The sequence below is a fragment of the Theropithecus gelada genome, chromosome 13 (assembly GCF_003255815.1).
Source record: "Theropithecus gelada isolate Dixy chromosome 13, Tgel_1.0, whole genome shotgun sequence".
In the NCBI taxonomy this organism is placed as follows: domain Eukaryota; kingdom Metazoa; phylum Chordata; class Mammalia; order Primates; family Cercopithecidae; genus Theropithecus; species Theropithecus gelada.
This window is the reverse complement of record NC_037681.1, coordinates 64111776-64122965: the sequence shown is the minus strand read 5'-3', so window position 1 is coordinate 64122965 and position 11190 is coordinate 64111776. Positions and strand designations below refer to the sequence as shown.

Here is an 11190-nt window from a genome sequence, read left to right as displayed (position 1 = left end):
AAATTCCCATCTGTACCAAAAAAAAAAAAAAAACACACACAAAACCAACACAAAGATTAACTGGGCATGGTGGTATGCACTTATAGTCCCAGCTACTCAAGAGGCTGAGGTAGGAGGATAGCTTGAGCTTGGAGAGGCAGAGGTTGCAGTGAGCTGAGATCTCACCACTGCACTCCAGCCTGGGTGGTAGAGCTAGTCCTTGTCTCAAAAAACCAAAAAGCATATTTAAAACATTTCACTATGAGGTTGAAATTAAAAGGATAGAAAAATAGACCCAAATATTAATTTAAAACAATATTAAAACCAGACAAAACTAGCAATAAAGAGAATCAATACTTATAAATGAAGCAATTCATCAAGAAGATATAACAATCCTGATCCCAAGCACATCTAACATCAAAATATATGTGGCAAATGCTTTGTGACGCATTCTGAAAACTCACAATAAATTGTTATTTTGTTTAGATAATTATTTCCATGGAAACATCCTATTAACATTTCCCCTGAGAAAACTAAACAAGCCCATGTACTTCGCAACTGGATTTACTTTGTGTTTGTTTTTATGTTTCTCAAAGCCTTACGGAATAACATAAAGAAGGCCGGGCGCGGTGGCTCATGCCTGAAATCCCAGCACTTGGGAGGCCAAGGCAGGCAGATCATAAGGTTAAGAGATCATGACCATCCTGGCCAACATGGTGAAACTCCATCTCTACTAAAAATACAAAAAAATTAGCTGGATGTGGTGGTGCACACCTGTAGTCCCAGCTACTCAGGAGGCTCAATTGGCTCCCCTCTCTGCCTGGGCACAGCTGACTTCTTGGGGAGACCCCTCAACTTTCTCCCCTATAGAATCTCCTGTTTCCTGTATCCCATGCCTTCCTCGTTCTTGGTTTACTTCCTCCTTTTAATAAAGCACTCCCTTTGGAGAGTCCTCAGAGAAGTTACATGGGACCTTGAATGTCTTCAAAATATCTTCATTCTACCTTCAAATAAAATTCATAATTGGCCTCGGTACAGAATTCTGGGTTTGATATAATTTTCCTTCAGAATTTTGAAGACATTGTTTCATTATCTTCTAATCTCTAGTGGTGCATTTGAAAGGTCTGAAGCCATTTCAATTCCTGATGCTTTGTATGTGACCTGTTTTTTCTCTCTGAAAGCTTTGCAGAATCTTTTCTTTGATCTCTATATTCTAAACGTTCATTATGATGTACCTTGAGGTGGAAATTATGTTAATCTGTTATGGTAGGTGCTTGATAGACACTTTCAACTTGGAATCTTGTATGCTTCAATTCTAGGAAACTTTCTTGTATTGTTTCATTTATTTTCTCCCCTCTAGTCTTCCTATTACTTGGATCTTGGACATATTGAACTGGACCTCTAAATTTCTCATCTTTTCTCTCCTGTTTTCCATCTCTTTAGTGTTTTGCTTTACTTCCCAGGAACTTTCCCTAAGTTTATATTTCAACCCTGCTGTTAAGTTTGCCATTTTTTTCTACGATGTTTTTGGTTTTCTAAGAGCCCTTATTTATTCTCTGAATATTCCCTGTTTCATGGATGCACTATCCTTTCCTTTCTCTCTGAGAATATTCAGTGATAGAGTTTTGCTCATTTTGTTTTGCTTACTTTTCCCCATATAGGCAATGCTGGTTTTTTCTGATTGTGCCCTATCTTTCATGGTAGAGGCTTTCTTCAGATGTCCGGTCACCCATGATGTGCTACTTAGGTTTAAGGGTGAAGGACTAAAAAGCTGACTAAAAACTTCAGGATGCTCCCTGATGGGAAACTACTGATGTCAGCATCCCTGTTTCTTTCCTCCTGGACTCATGGGGTCCCTAGAGACTTCTGTCTCCTCCTGTAGAATAAAGGGTGGCTGCTAGCATTTTAGGAGCCAAGTGGGATAAAGGAGGTTGGGGGTGAAGGGCCAGCTTACCATTAAATATGCATACAGTCAATTTATCCCCCTAATTTTAGTGTAGCAGAGTTCCGGGTAGCATAGCCTAGAATAAGGCTTGGAGAATAAGTCTTGAGCTTCTCCTCCTAAGGGCCAAATGCCCTGCAGAGCCCTGTAAAGACCTAGAGGTGGAGTGATATGTCAGACTGAAAACAGTAGGTATTAATGGAAAATCTGTGGCCCTTAGAGTCAACTAATTCCTTGAAACCTTCTCTCTTATCCCCATCTGCCAAATGTCTAGCAACTAAGCATTTACTTCCTGCTAAAAAAATGGAAAAGTTCTTCTCTTACGAAATTGAATAAATGAACTGGAGTGCACTAGTCCAACAGCTATGCCATCTATGAGCTCACCGCCCAGCAGGTACTCTCCCACCCACTCACACTAAAGAAAAGATTGACTGCTAACCAGCAACTGACCAGTTATACATAACTGCCACTTTGCAGGTGTCCTATTCTTAAATATAAATAGACCACTAAAAATCATCAGGCATTTGAGAAAAGTTTGCAACCTGAAAAGTAATTACAAACATAAAAACAGGAAAATAATCCTAGGAGAAAGAAAGATAATTCAGGGACTAGAAGATAACTTTTTAAAAATTCAAATTAGTGTTTAGGAACCAGGAACTTTCTTTCTTTTTTTTTTTTTTTTTTGAGACGGAGTCTTGCTCTGTCGCCCAGGCTGGAGTGCAGTGGCGCGATCTCGGCTCACTGCAAGCTCCGCCTCCCGGGTTCACGCCATTCTCCTGCCTCAGCCTCCGGAGTAGCTGGGACTACAGGCGCCCGCCACCTCGCCCGGCTAGTTTTTTCGTATTTTTTAGTAGAGACGGGGTTTCACCGCGTTAGCCAGGATGGTCTCGATCTCCTGACCTTGTGATCCGCCCGTCTCGGCCTCCCAAAGTGCTGGGATTACAGGCTTGAGCCACCGCGCCCGGCCAGGAACTTTCAAATACACTATTTCACAGCTATGCTGTGAGACAGGAATTGCTATTCCCATTACAGAGATTAGGAAATTGATGTTCAGAATGAACATGCCTTGTACATGGCTGGGATTTCAGTCTTCATGTTCTGATTCCCTAATGCCCTTTTAGTTGAACCACAGGTGCTATAGAATTTATAAGCCAGATGCACACAGTGTATAGTGATACAGAACTATATGAAAATCAGAGTCTCAAATAAAAAAAGAAAAAAGCACACACACACACACACACACAAAATCTTAGCTGAAAAGCATTCGTCTTGATTTCTGTCCTTTGTCTGCTATTCGTTCAGCCTAGAAATCTTCTATCTGTAACTTAAAGGCATAACATCCATAACAGGAACAATGCTAAGTTACATGTTATCAGGGAACTTATCACAGAAAGAAACAAAGGGATAGAGATATAACCAAGAGAGGCTAAATTTGAGATTTAAGGGACGGGTGTGTGGTTCACACCTGTAATCCCAGCACTTTGGGAGGCCAAGGTGGGTAGATCGTAAGGTCAGGAGTTCAAGACCAGCTTGGCCGAGACAGTGAAACCCTGTCTTTACGTAAATACAAAAATTAGCCAGGCCCAGTGGTGGGCACCGGTAATCCCAGCTACTTGGGAGGCTGAGGCAGGAGAACCACTTGAACCTGGGACGCAGAGGTTGCAGTGAGCCAAGATAGCGCCACTGCACTCTAGCCTGGGCAACAGAGCAAGAATCCATGTCAAAAAAAAAAAAAAAAAAAGAAAGAAAAGAAAAGAAAAAAGAAATCCGAGATTCTAACAGAATTCTGCCACTGCCTAGAAAAAACTAAGTGCTCTCTCTCCAGATGTTGGATGATTTACTTATACAACAATGGTTGAGGAAGGCATAATGAATACACATAACAGAAACTCAATGTTTACTGAACAAAATGAATGAATGAATGAACGAATGAATGAAAAGATTTTAACTCCAAAAAATTATGATGTGTGGATAAACTTTGATAAAGGATAATCACTACATTTTCACAATCTATATTACAGATTATAAATTCTGAACACTTCACATTGTATTAATGTAAATATACATTAGGTATATCCAATAAAACTTAGATTATTTTAAAACCAGTTTAAATATAAGAGTAGTATGAAAGGTAATGCTGACCAGGCGCAGTGGCTCACGCCTGTAATCCCAGCACTTTGGGAGCCCAACGTGGGCAGATCACGAGGTCAGGAGTTCAAGACCAGCCTGGCCAACATAGTGAAACCCTGTCTCTACTAAAAATACAAAAAATTAGCCAGGCATGGTGGTGCAAGCCTGCAGTCCCAGCTACTTGGGAGGCTGAGGCAGGAGAATCGCTTGAACCCGGGAGGCAGAGGCTGCAGTGAGTCGAGATCGCACCACTGCACTCCAGTTTGGGCGACAGAGTGAGACTTCATCTCAAAAAAAAAAAAAAAAAAGAAGAAAAAGAAAAGAAGAAAGGTAATGCTTTGTTTTTGAGTGATTGTTTCTATTAATATAATCATTCATGCTGGACAATAACTTTGCAAAATACTCAAAAAAGCAACGCAGACAACATTCATGTAAGTTTATACTTTCACAATAGAGAATATGATGTAACCCTTGGGCCAATTCCATAGCCAATCTATCTTATGTCAGTAAAAGAAACCTGAAATGGCCGGGCACAGTGGCTCACACCTGTAATCCCAGCACTTTGGGAGGCCAAGGTGAGCAGATCAGTTAAGGTCAGGAGTTTGAGACCAGCCTGGCCAACAATGGTGAAACCCCTTCTCTACTAAAAAGACAAAAATTAGCTGGGCATGGTGGTGCATGCCTGTAGTCCCAGCTACTCGGGAGGCTGAGGCAGGAGGATCACTTGAACCCAGGGGGCAGAAGGTACCACTGCACTCCAGCCTGGGCGACAAAGCAAAACTCCGTCTCAAAAAAAAAAAAAAAAAAAGAAAAAAAGAAAAGAAAGGAAGAAAAGAAAAAGAAAAAAAAAGAAAAACAAACCTGAAATGATCTATTGTCCCATATCAGGCTTTGGACAAAAATAAGTATTTTATGAACAGGCCAATTATGTAATAACAAAATGAAGCAGCAAATTCTAAGCCTAGTGCTTAATTTACTACTACAGAAGTACCCTCTGTAGCCAAAGTGAACTTAGCAACAAGTGGTAGAGGGAAATTTGCCATTGAGCCTGTATTCTTACAGAGCCTCTCACTGTTAAAGGGATCGTACACAAATAAATTTGTTTAATGGATTGGTTAATTTAGGTGGAATCCTGTAGGATCTTCACATCCACTGATATGGACAGCAGTTCCCTGCCACGTGTCTCTCTTCCTGTCTTTTCCCCCACAGACCCCGTGAAACTTTCTACCACCAAACATTATTTTATGTTTTTATAATAAATATCTTCAACCAGTAACCAAAGATGTGACATTTAAATTAGCCTGTACAGTCTCATTGTTAGTATATGGAGAATTTCCATTAGACACTGTGAAACATTAGGCAAGCCAGCAGAGTAACTGAGGGAATGTATAATTTAAATAGGTTAATCATGATATTGTACTGGATTGTTGGGTAAAAGCATATGCTATGCTGTCCAAGGACTCCTTATTCCTATGACACAATCCAAGGCTGCTTCAAGGGGATCACATTCACAAAAGAAATGCCAAGTGGCAGGAAATTCCAAATGGCAATGCCGCATCAGGTAGAGGTAGCATGAGGTTATGCGAGCCATGCTGATGTCCAAAGGGAAAATTCTTCATATTTTTCTCCCTTTCCTTTTCACTGAAAATCTAACTCATAGGAAATAACATTTCACTTCAACTTACAAAGAAACTTTCCCTTTTCCCTCCCTGACTCAGAAAACTAACTAGTAATATTGTAAAGTAGGAAAACTACTTAAATCTCAGCTTCCCTGAAGAGTTTATATTTGGCATACTAGGGATATTTCCAACACCATTCCTTAAATTCCTCTAAAGACCTCTCCCACTTACAGCAGCATTTGCCCAAGACTTCAATAAGGCCTTTTTCTTCACAAGCTTCAATGTTCTAAGTTACTTGGAAACTGTGATGAAAAAAATAGGTGCAAAACAACTTTTCTAAAAGATCCCATGTATTCTCCAACTTCATCTCCAAAAATATAGGGCATATATAATTGAAATTCATCTCCAATCATAAAAACACCTAGATCATCTCACATATTTTTCCGTAAAAAATTCAGAAATACATCTGTTATCAATATGTAATTACATTTAAGGCCAGGCATGGTGGCTCATGCCTGTAATCCCAGCACTTTGGGAGGCCGAGATGGGTAGATCACTTGAGGTCAAGAGTTCAGGACCAGCCTGGCCAACATGGTGAAACCCCGTCTCTAACAAAAATACAAAATTAGCCTGATGTGGTGACCCGTGCCTGTAATGCCAGCTACTTGGGAGGCTGAGGTGGGAGAATTACTTGAATCCAGGAGGTGGAGGTTGCAGTGAGCCGAGATTGCACCACTGCACTCCAGCCTGGGCAACAGAGTGAGACCCTGTCTCTCTCTCACACACACACACACACACAAATGTAATTACATTTAGGTCACCTCCCCATTCACTTAACCAGTGTGTCCATTCAGAAAGACACAGGAAGAAAAGCCAGGCACGGTGGCTCACGCCTATAATCCCAGCACTTTGGGAGGCCAAAGTGGGCGGATCATGAGGTCAGGAGTTCAAGACCATCCTGGCCAATATGGTGAAACCCTGTCTCTACTAAAAATACAAAAATTAGCCAGGCGTGGTGGTATGTGCCTGTAGTCCCAGCTACTCATTAGGCTGAGGCAGAAGAATCACTTGAACCTGGGAGGTGGAGGTTGCAGTGAGCTGAGATCGCACCACTGCACTCCAGCCTGAGCAACAGAGCAAGACTCCATTTCAAAAAACCAAACCAAACAAAACAAAAAAACAGAAAGACACAGGAAAATAATAATGAGTTACTTCTATGTGCCAGACACTCTACTAGCTACATCACAAGTCTGAAAGATCTACGGTCTAACGGCAGCTCTGCTTTTTGTTAGCTGTGTGATATTGGGCATGCTACTCAATTACTCTCAGCCTTAATATTAATTCTCTGGATTGAGGATAATAACAATCACCTCATAGGGTTACTGTGGGGTTTAAACTAGTTGATGGTTGCAGTAAAGACTTAGGAACCATATTTGGCCCCAAGGGTCAGCTTCCTATACCCATAACCAATAAAGTGGAACTAAGAACTAGAACTGTTGCAGGAAAGAGAAGTTGGCTACAATTCCTGGCAAAGAGCTAAAGAACCAAATTAGTATTCTCTCAAGAATCTTCAGCCTTGCGCCTGCATCCATTTAGGGGGAAAGTATAGAGCACTATTAGGGAGAAGCCCTGGGGCTGACTGGTGCTAACACAAAACCAAAGAGGTGGATAGGACCAGACCAGTCTCTGGAATGCAACATTTGACTCGAGTTGGCACTTAGAAGTAATGCCATGGGGTTTGCTTTGAAAAATAAGTAATGTTATGTAAATTGTTAATATTACATACATACATACATACACACACACACAGGTACCTGCCCCCAAGCAGAAGTGGATTTTTATGTTGCATGGCTGAATAGAGGACAGAATGGATGAGTGAATAGATATATCAGAGAAGGCAAGGAAGGTGAAAATTAGAAAGGCCATAGAGGGTGATGGCTAAGCCTTCAGGCTTAAAAAGGCGGAATGCCTTGGGTTTGAATCTTGGCTCCATTATTCACTTTTTGGTGTGAACTCAGTCAAGTTAAATAACTTTTCTATGCCTAAGTTTCCTCTTCTGTAAATGTGGATGATATCAGTAGCTACCTCGTAGGATAGTTAAAAGGATTTAAAAGTTTATATATTTAAAGCACTTAGAAGATTTCTTGGCATAGTAAGCATCAGTTTCCTAATCTATAAAATGAGCACAACAAAATGTATTACTTCACAAGTTGTTATAAGAATTAAATAAATCATACCTATACCGTGCTTATCCTGTACATAATAAATCAATAAATATTAGGTATTTTCATTAAAACATGGATGGAGACCAAAATAAATTTTAAACCTGAGAAAAATATTCATAATAGAATATAACAGAAAATATTGTGAAAATCCTTATTCATATTTTTGTGTTGAATATATTTACTGGGAAGCCATGAGTAACTTGGCACATTTATCTACTTTCCAATGTGTAAAACACATCAGAATAATTCCATTTCTTAGATCTGCCAAAGAATTTATGTCACAGATACAAACTACAGACCAAAAAAAAGAAAAAAGAAAATTAAAGAAAAAGAAACCACAACTAGAACAGCAATTCTGAAATAATATTCCTATCAATGCTCATTCACTGACAAAGAAAACATTTAATTTAATAGCATAAAATTAATAATAAAAAAGCTCTTTTACTTATAGAGAAATTATTGGAGATAACAACACTTGTATTATTTTTAAAATGGGCACTCATTGAGAAACTTGCTGCAATATGCTTTCTAAAGAACAGAACAAATGTTGCCAAAAAATTTAGAATTTAAAGGTTAACTAATTGGAACCCAAATAAGGTGATACCTTCTACTTAGTTCATAAGGAAGCCAAATGAGTACAGAAGTCAAGAAAACCAGGAAAATTTTGAGAGGGATCCTGTGGTCAACAGTGTTAACTGCTGAGAGGCTTAGGCAACAACTGGGAAGTGTCTATGAGGTTTAGTAACAAGGACATAATTGGTGAATCTTGACAAAAATCACTGTATGGGGCAGTTGGAGTTGTTGAAAATAACCAGATAAATCATAGTACAACATGGAAAATGATTTTCATTGAGAAAAGAGCAAAAGATAAAAGATGAGTCACTAAGTTATGTTAGAAAAAACTTCTCCAACTTGTCGATACTCAAACTGGGATTTTATAAGCTATACTTTTGCTGGAATATCAATAAATAAAGCACACTGAAGTTCAGGATTGATTCATTGATTGACTACTGAGTCATCCTTGACCCAAAGTGAGTAAGGATAACTTTAGTCTTTCACCTAAAAGACGTTAAAGCCCAAAAGTTTGAGATGATATATATGCAAGCTTAGACTGAATGATGTTTCACTGAATTTTATTAGAATAATTCTGCACTAAGAGATTCTTGGCTAGCAATGAAAAGAATATTTAATACCTTTTTTGGAGATATGATACATGTAGCAGTCTCTATCCCAAAAGGATTATGCAGACTATTGTTTCAGAAACCACCTGTAAGTTCTTCTGATCAATTCTGAATAACCACTAATATCATTATCCATTCATACAGACAGTGCCGTCCGATAGAAATATAATATGAGCCACAGGTGTAATTTTTAATTTTCTAATAGACACATTTAAAAAGTAAAAAGAGGTAGGTAAAATTAATTTTAATATTGCCTATTTTACCCAATATCCAAAATATCATTTTGACATATAATCAATATAAAAATTATTCCTGAGATATTTTACATTCTTTCTTTCATGCTAAAACTTTGAAATCCAGTATTTATTTTACTTTTGCAACACATCTCAATTCGAACTAGCCTTATTTGAAGTGTTGAACATCCATCCACATGTGGCTAGGGGCTACTGTATTGGACAGCACAGGTCTAGAATGCAAGTTCCCTGGAAATAGGAACATGGATTGTCTTGTTCACATATGTAACTGTAGTATTAAGAATGGTGTCTAACACATAATTAGCCCTCAAAGAATATTTGTTGAATGAATAAATGAACAAATCTATTGGTTTTATACATATACTTGCAAAAAAATTCCTGTAATATAAATGAAATTCTAATTACATGATTAGAAAAGCATACAATTATGTTAAACTCAATTCTAGCCCAGGCGAGAATTTAGTAATATATACTTAGCCAACACAGATTCCTAAGTAGATACATCTTTCAAATATGGTATAAACACATTTTACTACCAATAGATAATTTTTTCTATAATCCCCTCAATGTGATTTTTATAAACATTTAGTAGATCAAAGCTGTCATACTCCTCTAATAAAATCAAATAAATTATAGCTTTCTCTCTGGAATGAATGAAGTCTACATTCATCAAACACACACAGTCCTCACATATGACACTAGCATTTGCAAATAAATATTTTTTGTCTTAAAGTCCAATCTACCCTAACACTGGCAAAGAATATGCCACATATAGCTTCAAACACTTGACAAAAATTAAATCCAACCCCCAAAGTACTGAGATTATTTAATATATATGAAACAGGCCCTCAATAGCTGACATTTAATAACAAAGCTTAGGGAGAAAGCTTACCTTCTCTGCTAAGAGCTCTCGTATCTTGCTCGCTTGAACTCTAAATTTCATGAGCTGGGACTCCAGAGCTACGCATCGTTCTTTCCAATCTACTGGTCCTTCTGACTCAGAAAGCTCTGCCATATTTATTCTAAAAAAAAAACCAAAATAACAACAACAACAAAAACATTCAAATGGTACAACACAATTAACATTCAGGATAATTTGTTAAATTATCCGATGTACACATTCTAATCTCTCTCTAGTGAGATCCATGTACAAGTTTTAAATTCTAAGGCAAATTCCAGAACTGGTGAGGGCTTATGGAAAGAACTTAGTGGGAAATAGGAGACTAAGGCTGGAGCCCAACTATGCTACTTAACCTTTCTAGGTCTCAGTTTAGCCAGTCCAGAAAAAGGGGCATGTTGACAACAAACCATTATTCCTTGTGGATATGTAGTGAGGAACAAATGAAGTACTGCTATTTCTAGTAGAACAACAGACAGTATAACACCACCACATAAACACAGAGTGTTATTATTTTAGCTGTGCCTAACAGATAAGATTGTTTGAATCTATCAGCTCATAATTTTACCATATTCTGAAATTTAAGGAAGTATTACAGTTTGATTCAATTGCTACAATTTACAGTTTGGATTTTTACTATAATGATTCCTTATCACCACTCTCAATTTGGCCAGGTCCAGGTTAAGTCTTTCAAGCCAGAGGTCCTTGGCATAAGTTGTCGTGATCCTGACAAGTTTGCGTAATTTTTATTTGATGTAAAAGAAGGCATATGAACATGCAATTTGGAGTTAGCCATATGAAGTAAATCTGGAATTCGTGTTTTCCATATTAACTTTCCTTTCGGAGGAAATTAATTGCAGGGAGAAGCACTGTAAGGGAGAGGACAAGATGCAAGGGAATTGGTTCTGAAATTCTGAAGTGTTACTTGATTTTGGAAGCATGATGGTTTCTGGCTCTGAGAT

General features: G+C 38.3%; 1 protein-coding gene across 1 annotated transcript in view; it reads right to left on the bottom strand.

Annotated features, from left to right (window-relative positions):
* The window catches only part of PLEKHH2 (pleckstrin homology, MyTH4 and FERM domain containing H2), a 114279-nt gene extending 103931 nt beyond the window's left edge, over positions 1–10348 (bottom strand). Inside the window, exon 1 of the mRNA XM_025354654.1 lies at positions 10223–10348. Coding sequence (XP_025210439.1) covers positions 10223–10345 — 123 coding nt within the window. The 5' untranslated portion in view covers positions 10346–10348. The remainder of the gene's footprint in view (positions 1–10222) is intronic.
* Positions 10349–11190: the final 842 nt, after the last annotated feature.